The sequence below is a fragment of the Salvelinus alpinus genome, chromosome 23 (assembly GCF_045679555.1).
Source record: "Salvelinus alpinus chromosome 23, SLU_Salpinus.1, whole genome shotgun sequence".
Classification (NCBI taxonomy): domain Eukaryota; kingdom Metazoa; phylum Chordata; class Actinopteri; order Salmoniformes; family Salmonidae; genus Salvelinus; species Salvelinus alpinus.
The window spans coordinates 39,496,974-39,514,071 of record NC_092108.1 but is presented as its reverse complement, the minus strand read 5'-3'; the positions used below and the strand labels follow the sequence as shown (position 1 = coordinate 39,514,071).

At 41.5% G+C, this 17,098-nt stretch overlaps 1 protein-coding gene, 2 long non-coding RNA genes and 5 other non-coding genes across 8 annotated transcripts; 1 reads left to right on the top strand and 7 right to left on the bottom strand.

Moving 5' to 3' along the window:
• Positions 1-2,028: 2,028 nt before the first annotated feature.
• LOC139550958 (uncharacterized) lies at positions 2,029-5,311 on the bottom strand. Its single transcript, XR_011670160.1, has 8 exons — positions 5,199-5,311; positions 4,308-4,373; positions 3,935-3,984; positions 3,695-3,751; positions 3,446-3,493; positions 2,644-2,701; positions 2,399-2,466; positions 2,029-2,162 (listed from the first exon to the last, which is right to left on the bottom strand). It is a non-coding gene; the product is annotated as an uncharacterized lncRNA (long non-coding RNA).
• Positions 2,535-2,607, bottom strand: LOC139551407 (small nucleolar RNA SNORD47). The gene has a single exon (XR_011670276.1). It is a non-coding gene; the product is annotated as a small nucleolar RNA SNORD47 (small nucleolar RNA).
• Positions 3,323-3,406, bottom strand: LOC139551409 (small nucleolar RNA snR60/Z15/Z230/Z193/J17). The gene has a single exon (XR_011670278.1). It is a non-coding gene; the product is annotated as a small nucleolar RNA snR60/Z15/Z230/Z193/J17 (small nucleolar RNA).
• Positions 3,566-3,642, bottom strand: LOC139551403 (small nucleolar RNA SNORD79). Its single transcript, XR_011670272.1, has one exon. It is a non-coding gene; the product is annotated as a small nucleolar RNA SNORD79 (small nucleolar RNA).
• LOC139551417 (small nucleolar RNA SNORD75) lies at positions 3,821-3,890 on the bottom strand. The gene has a single exon (XR_011670283.1). It is a non-coding gene; the product is annotated as a small nucleolar RNA SNORD75 (small nucleolar RNA).
• On the bottom strand, positions 4,058-4,137 carry LOC139551408 (small nucleolar RNA SNORD74). Its single transcript, XR_011670277.1, has one exon. It is a non-coding gene; the product is annotated as a small nucleolar RNA SNORD74 (small nucleolar RNA).
• A 58-nt stretch (positions 5,312-5,369) lies between the features above and the next one.
• LOC139550957 (uncharacterized) lies at positions 5,370-8,136 on the top strand. Its single transcript, XR_011670159.1, has 2 exons — positions 5,370-5,630; positions 5,990-8,136. It is a non-coding gene; the product is annotated as an uncharacterized lncRNA (long non-coding RNA).
• A 152-nt stretch (positions 8,137-8,288) lies between these two features.
• LOC139550956 (trichohyalin-like) lies at positions 8,289-10,873 on the bottom strand. Its single transcript, XM_071362257.1, has 2 exons — positions 8,889-10,873; positions 8,289-8,742 (listed from the first exon to the last, which is right to left on the bottom strand). Exons 1-2 carry the CDS (start codon positions 10,568-10,570, stop codon positions 8,721-8,723), a joined length of 1,704 nt encoding a protein of 567 aa, XP_071218358.1. The 5' UTR covers positions 10,571-10,873; the 3' UTR covers positions 8,289-8,720.
• Between the last annotated feature and the right edge of the window lie 6,225 nt (positions 10,874-17,098).

Genomic DNA, 17,098 nt, shown 5'->3' with positions numbered 1-17,098 from the left:
CAATATGAAGCAAATGAAAAGCACTTAAAGCAGCAATCAACAGTAGAAACAATAAAGCATCTTCCATCTTCTTGGGACTGGGCTGGAGAAATGTTACCACTGAAATTCATAGCCAGAGCTATAGATGCAAGGCCCGACCTTACTTGATATAGCTTGAGGCTACAGTGGTTACATTTACTTTGTTAAAAAACATTGGAGTTAAACTAGCTTTTATTTGGGGTTCTGGTGGGGTATGACAAACTAAGCTCATAAGGCATTTATAAGTTATATCTTCAAGAATCAATGGGTACATATTCATTTTTAAATCCAAAGATGTATAAACTGCTGATTTCCCCTTTAAAAGCCTAAAGACAAGTAGCTAACTAATCTAATTAGTTAGCTAGAGACAAACATTGAAGGGAATTGTTGAACATGCTTTTTTATTTTTACCTTTAACTAGGCAAGTCAGTTAAGAACAAATTCTTATTTACAATGAAGGCCTAGGAACAGTGGGTTAACTGCCTTGTCCAGGCCATGGAACCTTGGTTGATGGGAGACGCCATCACTGAGTGGGAACAAAGAAATTACAGGTAGCTACGTGATGAGGATAGCTAGCTAACATTCTTTTGGTGGTACTAGCCATCTCGAAGACTATAACTATGAAAATCAGGGTCTAAACAGCTCAGTGTTATAATTAAAGCATGTTTTTATAACTATACTTGCCAATACCGTAATGAAGTTGTAGAATAACTTGCCTTACCTTTACACGGTACACTCCCGATCAAAAACTCAAGGACAATTACCCGCGAAACACAGGACTGACACAAAAAAATTCCCGGGAAAGATTTTGGGGGTTGAGTATCACAGTACAATGTGGTTCTGTATCACTATTCAAAAAGTAACGCACCACACGTGGAATACCACATTCACCATATAGTGTGATTAGTGGCTAATTGTGAGGATATGTGTTTTATGCACTATAGCCCACCACATTTGTGATTGAATATTGTATGCTGTATCTGCTTTGTGCATGTGTGCCTGTGTGTGCTGGAAGTAACATTTTGCCCCAGATAGTGTCCTGAGAAGCTGTGGTTAACCTTGAGCGAGAACAGTATGCTTTCTATGCAGGTGCAAATAGCTCAGTGTTACAGAACTGTCTGACCTCAGTCTCTAGGGTGTGGGAGCGTAATCTACACAGCAACAACGCTGGACATCTGGAGCGCTGTGAGGCTGGGACCAGCCTGGGCGCCAACACCAATGATAGGCCAGTAAGTCTAAACCACACTGAGTCTCTACTCTGACAGGCTGGCTCAGAAGCAGGAACTACTTCTGTCAGGAGTATTAGAAGATACCGTTAGGGTGTTGGCCAGTTCTCTGCTTTACCCTGCGTGGTGACAGTGAACCCGTATACACGAAAATTGCATTTACCATTTAATAAAAATACATATGTTCGGTGACTCAATCACATTTTATCCTGATCAGTATTGAAATAAATTAGGCCATAATCTACAGATTTCACTTTACTGGGAATATGCATCGGCTGGTCAGACCTCAACAGGCAGGGACGTGGATCAGAAAAGCCAAGTCAGTACCTGGTGCGACCACCCTTGGCACAACAGGGTATTCAGAGTTGGTCAGGCTGATTGTGGAACGTTGTCCCACATCAATGCGAAGTTAGTGGAGCTTGGTGGGAACTGGAACATGCCGATCCGGATCATCCCAAACAGTCACCGTGTGACATGTCCGGCGAGAATGCAGGCCATGGAACTTCAGCTTCTGGGAATTGAGTACAGATCCTTGCGGCCGCGCATTATGTTGAAACGAGGTTATGGCTGCAGATGAGTGCCAAGACAATGGGCCTCACATTTAAATTGCCTGCCCATAGTCAACCACCACGTGACACTGCTCAAAACATACACCAGCTGTACACTGCCATATTCTTTAATGTTGGTGGCTTATGGTAGAGAAATTAACTTCACATGTATATACACAGCACAATTTGATCATGTACACCATTATTGTTATGGACAATGGCAATTGAAACACCAATGCTTGGAGTATTTTTATTGACAAATCTATAGCTCACACTACATGTACAGTTTTAAGTATATTTTGACAGCACAATCAAATAGTGAAGAACATTGCAGGCCCGTGGTAATTTCTTGCACCTTCATGACCAAACCCTGTGGGAAGGGGAAGATAAGTTAGCCAAATGAAGTTAAACAGTCAACCACTAGGACATCAATGGGGCAAGATCAGTATTCTTATAGTCATCAAAATCTCAGGGAGAGAGTTCAAGAATTGAATCATCATTTGCTCACCCCCACATATAAAAACATGGACCTGGTATAGTCACTGAAACAATGGCAGTGACAGACTTAATTAAACAAGCCACTTCCTCTGTACACATGAAACATACCTGCTCAGTTGATATTGAGGCGTCAAGGACATTTATTGCAAACACAACTGGCCTGAGCCTCTAGGAACCTAAAGTGGAAAGGAAAAAGTTTAGTGCAGCACATAGCGAGAACAGATGCTAAAGTGGAGCGCATTGAAGCCTCAGAAATAAATGGAACGGTAGGAGTATAATCAGTGTACTCATATGGCAGAATATTTTCATCACAGGCTGCTGAAATGTAAAGTCAGTGTAGCTCAAGCTCTTACCTTGCTGTTCATTTTGCGATGTAACCCTAAAACGGCAGCATCAGCCAACTATCCATGCCTGAAAGATAAAAATGGTGTCAAGAAGAGCAGAGGGAAGCCATCTTCATAATCTCATATACACACTGAACAAAAATATAAATGCAACATGTAAACTGTTGGTCCCATGAGCTGAAATTTCCCACGCGCACAAAATGCTACTGAAAATGTGCACAATGCATTTCCATCCCTGTTAATGAGCATTTTATTTGCCAAGATACTCCATCCACTCTACAGGTGTGGCATATCAATAAACAGCACGACCATTATACAGGTACACATTGTGCTGGGGACAATAACAGGCAACGGTGCTGTTTTCACAAAGCCAGACATTGAATGATAGTACAATTGGCATGCTGACTACAAGAACGTCCACAAGATCTGTTGCCAGAAATTGTGAAATTTCTGAGACACTCCACCCAGACAGCTGATTAAACTGGGGAATTTCTAGCAATTAATGCCTTTGTGGGGGAACTCGCCTACCTGGCTAAATAAAGGTTAAATTAAACTCATTCTGGTTGGCTGGGCCTGGCACCGCTGCCCAGTTATGTGAAAGCCATAGATTTATTTCAATTGACTGATTTATGAACTCAGTAAAACCATTGAAGTTGTTACATGTTGAATTTATATTTCAGTATAATAGCTGATACATCAGATAGGAGCGAAAGACAATGCTGAGTGTTCTTCATGGTTAATCTGCTGAACTATGCTGTCATCATTGTATCGGCAATGGTTAAAAGTGTTCCAGCTGCAGTAGACAACTTACAGGCAACTGTAGTGATGAGTCCGACGAGAGGTTCCAACCATCCGACAACTGAGGAACAAATAAAGCTAGTTAATTTTAGCTGCACGTAGAGGGGCAGGGTCCTTTTAGAATTATACTGCAGACCGTTTCAGTGATCTAAATTCTTTCACATAGTCTCAGAGAGATTCCCAATGATACTTTAAACATCATCAACGGCATAGTCAACAAAGCATATGGTTCAAAACGAAGGATTCCATGCAAAGCACTTACCAGGAGTGGGGGATGTCCTGGTTCCTTTAACAAGGTCAGCTTAAAGGTGGTTTTAACCTAAAAGGAAAACAGTCGCTTTATCCATTTGTCCAGTCAAAACAATTAAATAATGCTGCCAAATGGAAATCCATCAGTTTGAAAATGTGTCAGAAATCACTTCTGTCCACTACTCTTATTCAAATATTCATCACATAGGTTTGATATTAAGTACAATGAGTTGGATGTGAATCCATGCCATACCTGAACGTACACCATTGTCACCCAGGATTGAGCAGATTGATCTTCATAATCTAAAAGGTTAGAAAAGCATGATAAAATAACAGGCAGCGGTTTAAGTGGAACAAACAGTTAAAAACGCAAATCCATGTCTGGTCAGTAAAGTTGGCGTTTCCTCATTTATTTCAGATGTCCCTACCAACATGTTTCTCATCATATCAGACATGGGGTTAAATTCTACCAGAAAACTACGGTACTACCCGACATACCTAGGTAGCTAAACATGAAGCAAATTCTCTTAGCCAACTTGACAGAATCACTTGTCCACCGGCTACTCTTAAACTAATGTATGCTTGATATAAAAATACAATGAGTTCGATGGGAATGCGCGCCATACCTGATCGTAAACCATTTTCGCCGAGTCATCATCAGGATCAAGTAACGTTAGGTTGTACGCCATAATCTGAAAGGTTAGAAGAGTATAAGATACCAGGTAACAATTCAAGTGGAATGAACAGTTAAAAGCGCAAATCCATGTCTGGTCAGTAAAGTCGGCGTTTCATCAAAAGTCCCGAACATAAATTTAATCATAAACGAGAAGACACGTTTTCGAATTAACACTGTCTATGTAAATTAATAAAACAATGTCTAGTGAATCCAAAAAGATGTAACGTTAGCCTCGTTAGGTAGTATACTTGAGCTGGTGTTAAAAATGTGCACGTGGCGGCTCAGGCCAAGACCGCCAATGCCCAGGAAATTCCGATTAAACAACTCTTTAAGCGCTATGTGTTCCTGTATTGTTGTAGTATTATATTGTTGCAATAAAATAGTAATGTCAAATTACGTCCGTAGATTAAATATGCAGTTGCGACGAGCAACTATCTTCATTTTCTCCAGTTACGGCCGGTATGCCCTTCCCCCCCAAAAAAATATTCTAAATTAATCTACAAGCAACCGAAAACACCCATTCGGCAATGAACAGCTCAATACATTCGCGGTGAGATGTACATACTGGCTGTAAATGAAAATAATTACTCAGCGGAACTGTGTTCAACGAACGTATTTTTACATTAATGTTAGCAGAGCTGGTGGTGAATGGAAGTTTGAATCGGCAACGCACTGATAACGTTACTAGTTCTAGGCCAGGCATGAAAATACACCATGCAATACAAAAAGCCAAATAGGTACGTAGGCCACACAAAATACACATTTTGAGTAGCAGGTATAAATAGTCCAGTTCTTTTAACGTTACACTATCTTCCAAAGCAAATAAAAAATGAATAGTTACCATTTTGTAGCCCACACAATATGACCTGGACATCATACACTGTTGAGTTAAGCGCGGAAGAGGATTTTATGAAGGGGTGACGTTGGTATTTATACTCTCACCCTGCTGCCTTGTGGGAAAAATCGGTTTCACATTACATGATGTCATACATAGCCATACTGTCGAAGACAGTACATTGCGTGATAACACGTTTTCCCGAAGCCGCACGCTCACTTGTGCGCGAGTTTCATTCAACATTGATTTTGTTCTACCAGAAAACATTATGGTTTTACTTTTAATAGTTCTACCTTGTACACGTACGTTAAGAAAGCAGTGAATGTGTTTAGCTAGCTAGCCAACTATAGCAGCTAACCAACTAGAAAACTGGATTATTGAATGGCTCCCACTGACTGAGACATGGAGGGCATAGTTTAGCCTTTTCTTTTCATACTGGTAAATTATCTAGCCTGATTAAGCAAGATAGCCATAGTCTGACTAAGCAAGACGGTAGACACTATACTAAAGTTTACCAGTCCAGCTCTGATAAACAATATGGGCTTGCATTTCTTGTTCCTAAACCCCAATCTAATGAGTGTGTAGTCTATTTTAATTTCCATTTCAAGTCTATCTGACCTAAAACAGGGACTTTTTACTAGGATTAAATGTCAGGAATTGTGAAAAACTGAGTTTAAATGTATTTGGCTAAAGTGTATGTAAACTTCCGACTTCAACTGTATTTGCATACACTAGAGATGTCACAATGAACTGATATTGCTCACCTTAACCCAATTTCGTTTTTTTATACATTTTAGAGAGGAAGATGAAGACAGAACCTTCAGAGACTGAAGACGGGAATGACTCCACGTTCAATGGAACAGATGCATCACAGCTCAGCGTAAGAGGTGCCTCCCCTCCTTCCACTGATGTTTTAAAGTCGAGTGAGGAGGATGAAGATGCACTTTCCTCTGCGACAAAAGCCATAGAGACCAGAGCTTCAAAAAAGAGAAACAAAAAACATCTCCGGCCCTAAAGATAGCACAGAAACGTGGCAAAATAAGGCCATGCCTCTCTCCATCCTCTCCCCTCTGGACACCCAGCCCTGCCAAATCCAGAAAAAAACGCTAATCTAGCCACATCTCTTAACAGTGGGTCAGCGAGGAGGTGGAGGACTGAGGATGAACCAGACCAAGAGCCTAAACTGTTCCCCCTCAAACCAACCAGGACTCCGGGACACCAGCTAAACACTTCAAAGTACTACACCCCACTTGAGCTCTTCCAGCTGTTCTTCAGTAATGACGTTGTTGATACTCTCTGCTCAAATACAAACAAGAATGCCAAGAGAAAACAGGAACAGGGATTTAAAGAACCATGGAGATCTGTATCCATGGAGGAAATGTACAAATACCTCAGCATTGTAATCTATATGGGTCTGCTGAATGTGCACACTGTATCAGACTACTGGGTCCCGAACAGGTTTTATGGTATTCCTTTTTGCCGTACAGTCATGACCATAACAAGATTTCGGGCCAATCACCTATTCACTGCACTTGAGTGACCCAGCAGAGGGTGAGGAAAACGACAAGACGAAGGGTACTGCGGGGTACAATCGGCTCATGAGAATCAAACCTCTCAAAGACCAGATATTAGAGGCATGCAGGGACTTCTCCCATTCCAGAACCTTTCCATTGACGAGCTCATGGTGCGCTCCAAGGCCCACCAATGCCTCAAACAATACATGAAATCCAAGCCCTACAGGCATGGATTCAAGGTCTAGTGTTTTAGCTGATTCACGAAATGGTTACACCTGCGACTTCAATGTATTTGTGGGCAAAAACCCATCTGCTTCAGGAAAAAGGGAGTTCTATGGCGCTTTCATGATCCTGTTGAATGTCCCTTACTTGGGCACAGGGTACCACATTTACCTTTGATAACTATTTCACCGGCGCAACTCTCTTCAGTGACCTGTACAAGAAGAAACTGGGAGCATGTGAAAACCGTGTGGGCCTCTCTGGCATCCAACAGAACAGCATGCCTCCCAGAGCAAAGAGAAGAACCATCCGCTGGCTTTGTGAGAGGGAGCTGTTCAAGTGGATGGACGCATGACCAGTCACCATGTTCTGACATTGCACTGAAAGGGGATGTTCAGGAGGAGAGGGGGGAGGAGCAGAGTAAACAGTGAGTGGGAAAGCAGGGTGAAGAAGAAGAGGAGGCGGAAAAGAGTTCATTGTGCTGTCCTGTGCTCACTAATGATCCCATCACTGTTGAGACAAGGGATAACGCTAGTGAGGGCAGGAGGGTCTGTCTTTTGTTCATGAAAAATATGATTTGGCAGTGCGAGTCCTGCAAGGTGGCACTCTGCATTATACCAGTGGTGGAAAAAGTACTAAATTGTCATACTTGAGTAAAAGTAAAGATACCTTATTAGAAAATGACTCAAGTAAAAGTGAAAGTCACCCAGTAAAATATTACTTGAGTAAAAGTCTAAAAGTATTTGGTTTTAAATATACTTAAGTATCAAAAGTAAATGGAATTGCTAAATTGTATTTAAGTATCAAAAGTAAAAGTATAAATCATTTCAACTTCCTTATATTCAGCAAACCAGACGGCACAATTTTCTTGTTATGTTTATTTATTTACGGATAGCCAGGGGCACACTCCAACACTCAGACATAATTTACAAACAAAGCATTTGTGTTTAGTGAGTCCACCAGATCAGAGGCAGTAGGGATGACCAGTTGAGCAAATGTAAGTGTTTTCTTCCCAGGCGTAGTAATGCAAGGCATTATCGCTGGGATATGAGGTAACAACAGGACCTGGCCTATGTTAAAAGTTTTTTTTTTTTAAGTACTAAGTGTTTGTTAGGTGTTAAGCCTGTGTTAAAAATATGCCTAAAATAATTAAAATACAAAGTGATTGTTGAATTGTGTTTGGGAAATAAAGATAGACATGGTTTTAAAAAGGTAGTGGTAATATTTCATCCAATACAGAAATACCCATGGTAAGTGGTGCCAAGATACTACTTTTTTGGGAGAAAGAAGCTATGTTTTCAAAACTAATGTTTACATGAAGAACATTTCCAGGGATACACAACATCCTGAAATATATGTAGACATCTTTGTTAGGACGAATACTCTATTGCCCTTGACGGAATCATTTTGCTATTCTTTTAAAATTAGCTATTTTGTATTTAGCATTTTGGAACTTTTTTCTCATAATTCTGAAAATATTGTTCACCGCTATGCCTTGGGATGGCCATCTTGGACACATCTCAGCTTGCCTGCTTTGGTTACCAGTGTTAATTCACAAAAAATCTAGAACATTATTTTCATTTTGTTTCATTAAATTACATTTTGAAATATATGCAACAAAATGAACTATGTCTTTGTTTTTAAGTGTCTGGTTTTGAAATAACAATGTACCATATTATGAGGGAATAGTATATGATAGCATCAGTATATAATTGATTCCGTTTGAATTTTCATTTTACTTCCAAAATATTTATTAGGATATAACTTTCATATGATCATTCTGGGGCTGGACTTTTCACCGTTGGATCATGTAAAACCTGCAAAAATGGTGAGATAAATTAGCATCTTGGTAATGTGAACATTATTCCACCATTACATTTTTGCTATTGGGAAATTCACATAAATTACTGTTGTCACCAGTAGTTCAGCTCATATTCAGCTCCCCTCTAGCTCTATTCTTTACCATTTTTGCAACTTTTGCCATTTGGTTATTTTCTTGGTCCGCAGAGGTGCAGTGGACTTCTGTACAGTAGCAGGCCCTACTCTGCCCTCCTGGCCCTGAGTCTCCTCCCTCTGGTAGCCCATATCCCAACGTCCCATCATCTCCACTCTGGTATGACCTCCAGGATACTGGGACTGGATTCCTGGATTGGCAGCAATGAACTCCTTGATCTTCTGGTCTGCCTCTAGATTCAGGTCTATCAGCCTATTGAGCGTGGCCTGTTCCTTTGCCTTCTTCTCCTGAAGAATAGTTTTTATCTTCTGAGCCCTCGCTTTCTCCCACTCCTTCCAGCGCTTCTCCAGCCTTTGTCTTCTCTCCTCCTTTTTTACGAGTTCCCGCCTTATGATCTTCTGTAGGTCCCATTGGCGAAGTATGGCGTTTCCGTAAATGGCATAATCATTGCATACTAAACTCTGGATGTTAAAGGTTGTGTTGATTCTCTTGCGATAATCTTCTTTGACTCTTGTATTGATCCAATTGATTATCCTCCTCCTCTTGCTCCTAGCCTCCTTGGGGTCTGTCTCCTCCTTGTCATAACTGTACCAGAGACATTTGTATCCGTCCCTGCAGAGTTCGCAGTCGCAGGGCCCATACATTAAAAGGTATTCCACCTCTTCATCACCGTCAGCCTCATCTGCTTCATCAGGCAGTGAATTGTCCTCATGACTACCCTGGGTGCTGTTCTTGTCCTCCAACTCCCTGTACCAGAGCCCATTTCTCTGTACCCTCTTCAGCGTGTTCTTTCTTCTGTCTCTCTTCTCCCACTCTTGCCAGCGTCTTTCTAGCCTCCGTCTGGTTTGCTCACCTTTGAGGAGTTTTGCCCTCTTTTCTCTCTCTCGCTGGGCACGGCTGCAAATCACTGCACCGTTTATGTGCAACTGATCACTTTGAGTCTCCTCCCTCCAGTATGTTCTTGCAATCTTTCTCTCGTTTCTCTCTTTGACTTTTTTGTTCACCCAGCCAATCACTTTCCCAGTCACGCTGTCCACTTTGGTAGTTCTCTCGTCTGCCTCATTACTGTTTGAGGAACAGGTTCCTCCCTCCATATCTCCATTAGTCATACTATTGGCAACATTCATAGGTGGTGCGCTGTCTTCTTTACTAATATTACTAGAGCCTGATAATATTTCCTCATCATTGTGTCTGTAACATTTCTCGATGGCTTCGGCCTGTCCTCTATGCCTGGCCTCCTTAGCCTCCTTTTGAAGCTCATGCTGGGCTTCTTCCAGATCTGAGGAACACATAATCTTATTGTTGCCCATGAGAGCCAACTCTTCATCCTCACACTCCTCATCCTCAATGTCCTGCAGCTCCATGTCTGCCTTCTCAGCCCTGGGCCTGGGTGCTGGGTCAGCCTTGGGCTCGAGTCCATTCTCAGGTGTCAGGTCTGGTTTCAGCCTGGGCTTGCACTCAATGATCCTGACTTTTAGCACAGGGACAGCAGGCTCCAACTTTCTCTGGACCCTCTCTTTGTCCTGTTGCACACTCTCCATATCTGTGTTCCCCCATGTCTTCTGTCCTGTTTTTCTTTCATATTTTTCTGCCTTTGTCTTATCCTCTTGTACCCTGAAATTCTCTATCTCTTTCAGTCTTTCCTTTGTTTCCTTCTCCTGTTGCCTCCTTGCCATCTCAGCCTCCTGCATGTCTTGTTGGCACAAAACAGGGATATATGGAGGTGATCTGAAGAAGAAAACAGAACTGTGTCTCTTCTTGGGTACTCCTTACTTATGATGTCATTCCATTCTATCATTCATACCATTGTCATAATCCAAACCCTTTTTGTGATGACAGTGTTAAATCGTTTGTTTTGAAAAGATGATTCTGAAGCAGCAATTCTTTCCCTGATTAACTGATAGTGTATCTCTGTAAGGGTATAAAACTAGGCTCATCAATATGAAATAGCGTACTACTTATCTTGTTTAACCAGAAGTAAAATTCTCATAGAGTTGTCACTTCCTGTTTCACTTCTGGGGGGAATGTGTTGTGAAATTGTGATTTCCGTTGTGTTGAGGAAATGAGAATTTCCTCACGTGAAGCCCATTGATTTCCAGAACTGGCCTCTTTAGATTACTAGCAGATATGTTTTTTAAATAGTATTATTATTAGTGGTTTACTGATGCCTGCTGCTGCTGAAGTGCGAAACAAATGATTTAATTTAGGTCCATTCATTGTGCAGAGGGACGCGCTGTTGTGTCTGGACTGGACGCGCTGGAGATAAGGAAAATGGCATCCCCTGAGAGGGCAAGAATAAGATGTATGTCAGGAGAAGTGCCATATTACCATAAGGAGACATACTTGGAATACGGAGGAGGAATGAGGGAAAAAGAAAGGCAGAGGAGGTTGAAGAGAGAGAGGGGTAGGAAGAGGGTGAGCTTGAATCATTTAAAAATGGCAGGAAAAAAGGGAGATGGTTTGTTAAAGAAGATTGGTAGAAAGTGTAAGCAGAGTGAGCTGTACGTCGGATCGAAGACAAGCGAAATGGAAGTGAATGACGGCGAAGTATCGGAGGGGGTAGGTGTGGTGAAGTTCTCGGAGCCTGAAGCTTGCACCGAGGGTCAGGATAAAGATGAGTCTGTGACGTAATGAGTGCATTTTTTTTTTAAGTGGACCGTTGCGTTTTGGATGATCCATTTGTGGTTTCCAGAGTTGGGTCTGTGGAATCGGTGAAGGTTCCCAGAAGTGGTCTGGTGATAATATTTTGAGTTTCTGCTGGTCAGAGGGAGCTGGCGCTCCTCATTAAACAAATGGGGACAGGAGATGTGAATTGTTTTGCTCTCAAGAAAAGGGTGCCATTGAAAGGAGTGATTACTGAGGTAGCTGAAAATGTGAAAGTTGACCAACTGAAGGGGAAGATTCCTGGTGTTTGTGATGCTCGTCATTTGGTGCGATGCAGACAGGGTGGCGTGAGTGGTGAAACAGGAGAGTCGTTGTCTGTTCTTTTGAGTTTTGATGTTGAATCTCTGCCCGACAAAGTGATGTTAGGATATATAAGTTATCCTAATAAATTACGTTGTTACAGGTGTCAAGCTTATGGGCATGCGGGAGCAGTGTGTACGAAAGGAGGTTCTTAGGTGTGAGAAGTGTGCAGAAGGGCATGAGACAAAGGAATGAGTAGCATTGGGGAAAGTAGTGGTAAGTGTTAATTGTAAGGGTGCCCATGGGGCTGGGGATCAGAAATGTCCGTTATGAGAGAGGCAGGTTGAGGTTTCCAGGGTTAGAGTAGTGCAGAAGTTGTCATATGCTGAGGCAGTGAAGAAAGTAGAGGAAGATGGGTCAAGGGGGAAGGATCCTGATTGGAGTGGTGTGAGTAGTATGTCTACTAGTACAGAGAGATAGGTCAACAAGTGATATATGCTTGATTAAGATTCGATTTTTAGTGTTTATAGAAATGGTTATCAACTGTACTGGAGGGATGGAACATAAGTTGCTGAAAAATGAGGTTGTGGTGGCAGCTGCAGAGAGGTATTTGGGTGTACAAGAATTGTCAGAGGAGTTACAGGGTGTGTTGAGTGGTGGTGTCCTGTCCTTTCAAGCTGTTGGCCTGAGGTAGGACTAGATCGATTTAAATAGTGGAGTAGGGTGGTGCGTTTGAGTGTAAGATATTTTTGTTGATTCACTTTTAAGTAAAGTATAAGGGAGTTATACTCCAGTCTAGTAGGTGGCGGTAATGCAAAAGTGTTTGGATGCCAACCGCCGTTAAACCTCATCGAAGAAGAAGCAAAGGAAGCGAAGTCGCTCTCGGCCAAACCCCTTCCTTTCGCTAATTTCACGGTGTGTATGATCCGGGTGGGCCAAGCCCCTCCCTTTCGCAAATTTCACGGTGTTTATGATCCGGATGGAGACCCCGCGAGCAGTAAACGTGGTAGATGTTTTCAACACCGCTATCACGAATCTAAGCAGTGTCCATTCCATCCCGTCTTTTAAACCACTGCAACAGTTGTGCTTAAAATGTTTGACTGGCAAAGGAGATGTTTTCGTATGCTTAAAAACATACACCAAGCGATGTACTTTATGGAATGTATTCAAACAACCGTGTTCAGCAAACTGTTGATAGGACTGGCAATTCCTCCTACGCATGCCATAAGCCAATCGAAAAAATAGCCATGTGTCTCACACAAAGTTCCCTCCAATTTTTGTAGGTGCAAATTTCAGGTTTGCTGAGCAAACTAACGTTATGTGTAACTTCCAGCGCGTGTTTATCGTGAACACTGACCAGACCGCACACATGTTGGTTTTGTCCATCCACACCAGACGCGACCAGGACACGCTGGTTGAAATATCAAAACAAACTATATTAATTTGGGAACAGGTCGAAAATCATTAAACATTTATGGCAATTTAGCTAGCTAGCTTGCTGTTGCTAACTAATTTGTCCTGGGATATAAACATTGGGTTGTTATTTTACTTTAAATGTACAAGGTCCTCTACTCCGACAATTAATCCACAGATAAAATAGTAAAAGTTTGTCCATTAACAAAATGTGCACACGTGGCTACATGGAGCTCTCGCTCTGATCTCAAAACAAGCGCATCAAATCAGTTTATTTGTCACGTTCGCAAATACAACAGGTGTAGACTTACAGTGAAATGCTTACTTATAGGCCCTAACCAACAGTGCAATATTTAAGTAAAAAATAGGTATTAGGTGAACAATATCAACAGTTTTTATTTAACTATGCAAGTCAGTTAAGAACATTCTTATTTACAATGATGGCATAGGAACAGTTGGTTAACTGCCTTGTTCAGGGGCAGAACAACAGATTTTTACCCTTTTCAGCTCAGGGATTCAATCTAGCAACCTTTCTGTTACTGAACCAACGCTCTAACCACTAGGCTACCTGCCGCCCCAAATAAGATAAGTAAAGAAATAAAAAAAAACAGTGAAAATAACAGTTGCAAGGCTATATACTGGCATTGGTTAGTTGGGCTAATTGAGGCAATATGTACATGTAGGTATAGTTGAAGTGACTATGCATAGATGATAAACAGAGTGTTGCAGCAGCGTAAAAGAGGGGGTGGGGGGTGGCGGGACACAATGCGGAAAGTCGGGGTAGCCAATGTTCAGGGGGCTAATTGAGGTAATATGTACATGAGTGTATAGTTAAAGTGGCATCTACTCACCACTGCTCATGCTGTAAACACAGTCCAGTTCAAAGTAAATAGCACAGATCCATATATGGAAATGGTCTATTTGCATATAAGCCTACTGCAGCTCTGATTTGTTTATGCCACACCAGTCTATGTAAAGTATGGGCTGAGTAGTGTGTGTCAATGCAATAGAATTCTACTCAGATGCGTTCTGCCTAGAACAAAATCTCTTGCGTCGTTTGTTTTGTTTCGGTATGTTGCATTGAAAGTGGCTATTTGATTCCATCACAATTGCCACAGTAAAGGGAAATGTTGATAGTGTTAACAAGGAAAACTCTAGAACAGTGGTCACCAACCTTTCAAGTGTACTTTGAGTCAAAATGCAAGCTGAGATCTACCGCTCATATCGTTTTTTTTAACATGACATACTTATGCAATAATTAAGCATTTTAACATGACTTACATATGCAACATTAACCAATTAAAAACAGTACTGTAGAAATGAGGTTTGTGCAGTAAGCTATAGGCCCAATACATTATCACTGCATATTAGCTTTGCTTGAATTGCCCTGCCAATGAATGCATTGTTGTTCGGCACATTTAAAAAAAAATATGCTACATGGTCACGGATCCGTTTTTATTTTACTTGGCTCATGGTGCCTGCATCTGATGGTCAGTCTCAGTAGACTGAGGGTCCGCCTCTCAACATCACTCCGCTCTCCCTTTCCTCCACTGACACTGACCAAAAAGGGACACGGTCTTCCAGCTGATGGTAAAACTCAAGTTTTTTTCTGCCTCATGCAAATATTCAATATTATACTCCTATGAACAGAGAAAGTTAAATATTCCTCGATATTAAAGACCCAAGCCGCTAATAATGACAACTCAAGCCTATCGATACACTTTCCTCCTCATTCATTACTGCTGCTGTGCTAGTTGTAGTGCTGAGTGGAAATAGGAAGAAAGCACATTTTATGGCTTATAAAAGTGTTGAATACAAAGTGTTGACAGTGCTGACTAAGAACTTAAACATGAATTCACTCATAAAAACAGCATCTCTTTGCCATTTTGAACCATTTCATGTGTCTGAAGGTACAAACTCTGCCTTCCCGGCGGGCCCAGAGAGCTGCAGTCATCTGAGCAGTAGGCCTATAGTGCATTTGATTTGCTCTCTGGGCCCATCAGAGAAGGCAGAGTTTGCTTCTCTCTGCCTGCTTCCAGAGGCAGTTTGGAACTCGGTAGTGAGTGTTGCAACCCAGGACAGACAGTTTTTACGCGCTTCAGCACTCGACAGTCCCGTTCTGAGAGCTTGTACCACTTCGCGGCTGCGCCGTTGTTGCTCTTAGATGTTTCCACTTCACAATAACAGCACTTACAGTTGACCGGGGCAGCTTTAGCAGGGCAGAAATATAACGAACTGACTTTTTGGAAAGGTGGCATCCTATGACGGTGCCACATGGGAAGTCACTGAGCTCTTCAGTAAGGCCATTCTACTGCCAATGTTTGTCTATGGAGATTGCATGGCTGTGTGCTTGAAATAGACAAATCATTAAGGTTTTTGGACCATTATTTCAAGCAAAAAACATGAATAAATGTGGTCTCAAATATTCAACATTAAGGAAGTTATAAGTTACAGTATAATAAATATCTTAGTTTTTTCAGTGGATGACCCCTCATTTTGAATGACTTAAAAATGTCGGGAAAAGGGGAGATAGTTTGTTAAAGAAGATTGGTAATTTGTTTGAAGCCGTAACTATGTGGCAGAGTGCGAAGTAGGTACATGTCCTTCTTGTTTCTGTATTGGGTGACGGGACCATAGCTCATCATGTGGAGTATCATGATTTGTGGATTCTTGTTCTTGACATCTCTTAGGACAGACTCCAGGTGAGCCCATACTGCTCTCTCATCATGTCTAAGAGAGTCAGATATGGTGGCGTAGGACTGGCTTCCCTTCGATCGTAGACTGCTGTCTACTCCCCCCAAAGTAGAACGCCTGGGTTTCTGTGGCTAATTTGCAAGTGAGTCAGCAGTAATCTGTATCCTGACGATAAAGGCATCTGCAAATTGACCCTCAATTAATATAGATAGATAGGTTAGTAGTTGTTTACATAAACGTATTTTCAGTATTAGCTGCTTGATGATATACTATATAAAAAAAAATTGGACATAAAACACCCTTATCCTACAAAAACCTGTAGATGAACTTAATACAAAGACAAACATATTGACATCATTCAGTACAACCATTTAGTCATTCATTTTTTTATTTAACCTTTACTTAACTAGGCAAGTCTGTTAAGAACAAATTCTTATTTACAATGACGGCCTAGGAACAGTGGGTTAACTGCTTTGTTCAGGAGCAGAACGACATATTTTTACCTTGCCAGCTCGGGGATTTGATCTAGCAACCTTTCGGTTACTGGTACAACGCTCTAACCACGAGGCGACCTACCGCCCCCGTCATATGGTGTAACCGGAATTTCTGGTGACTGCGAATGCTTATTTTAGTTACACCGTATGACTTTTATCACATAAACATGTGCTTATACACCCATGTGAACACTTGACTTTGACATCAAGTAATTTCTAAACGTTAAAAAAGATATGTATGAAAATACCCGCAAATAAGTATAGAGCCGGTATTTAAAGTTAGAGCGAAATTTAGTATAAAGACAAGTTTAAAGTTTAGCTTCACTGTCCAGATAAATACATAGGGGAGTATAGGCCCGGATTCAATACAAGGTGTTATAGAGCAGCACAATATAACAAACTTCTAATAGTAAATTATGCTTGAGCCGACATGTGTAGCGCTAACCATCAATGCAGTCTCCGCGAACGTCAGGGGAAAATGCCTTTTTAAAGGCGCGTTGTTGGCTGTTTAGTGCGCTGCATTATAACGCAACTTGCATTGAATCCCAGCCATCAGCGATGTAGTGGTAAACAAATAGTTGGGTAAACGCTGATCGCCGTTTGCGGTAAGTAACTGATCGCCGTTTGCGGTAAGTAAAGAAACACTCCCTTTACTTTGAATGCATTTTCCTGCTAAAGGTGGGTAAATGCTCACACAAAATAAAAAATAAAAAG

Coding starts and splice junctions, on each gene's coding strand:
- LOC139550956 (XM_071362257.1), bottom strand. CDS start 10,570: ATGCAGGAGGCTGAGATGGCAAGGAGGCAACAGGAGAAGGAAACAAAG. Junction 8,743..8,888: donor TGGCAAAAGTTGCAAAAATG/GTAAAGAATAGA, acceptor CCATTTTTGCAG/GTTTTACATGATCCAACGGT.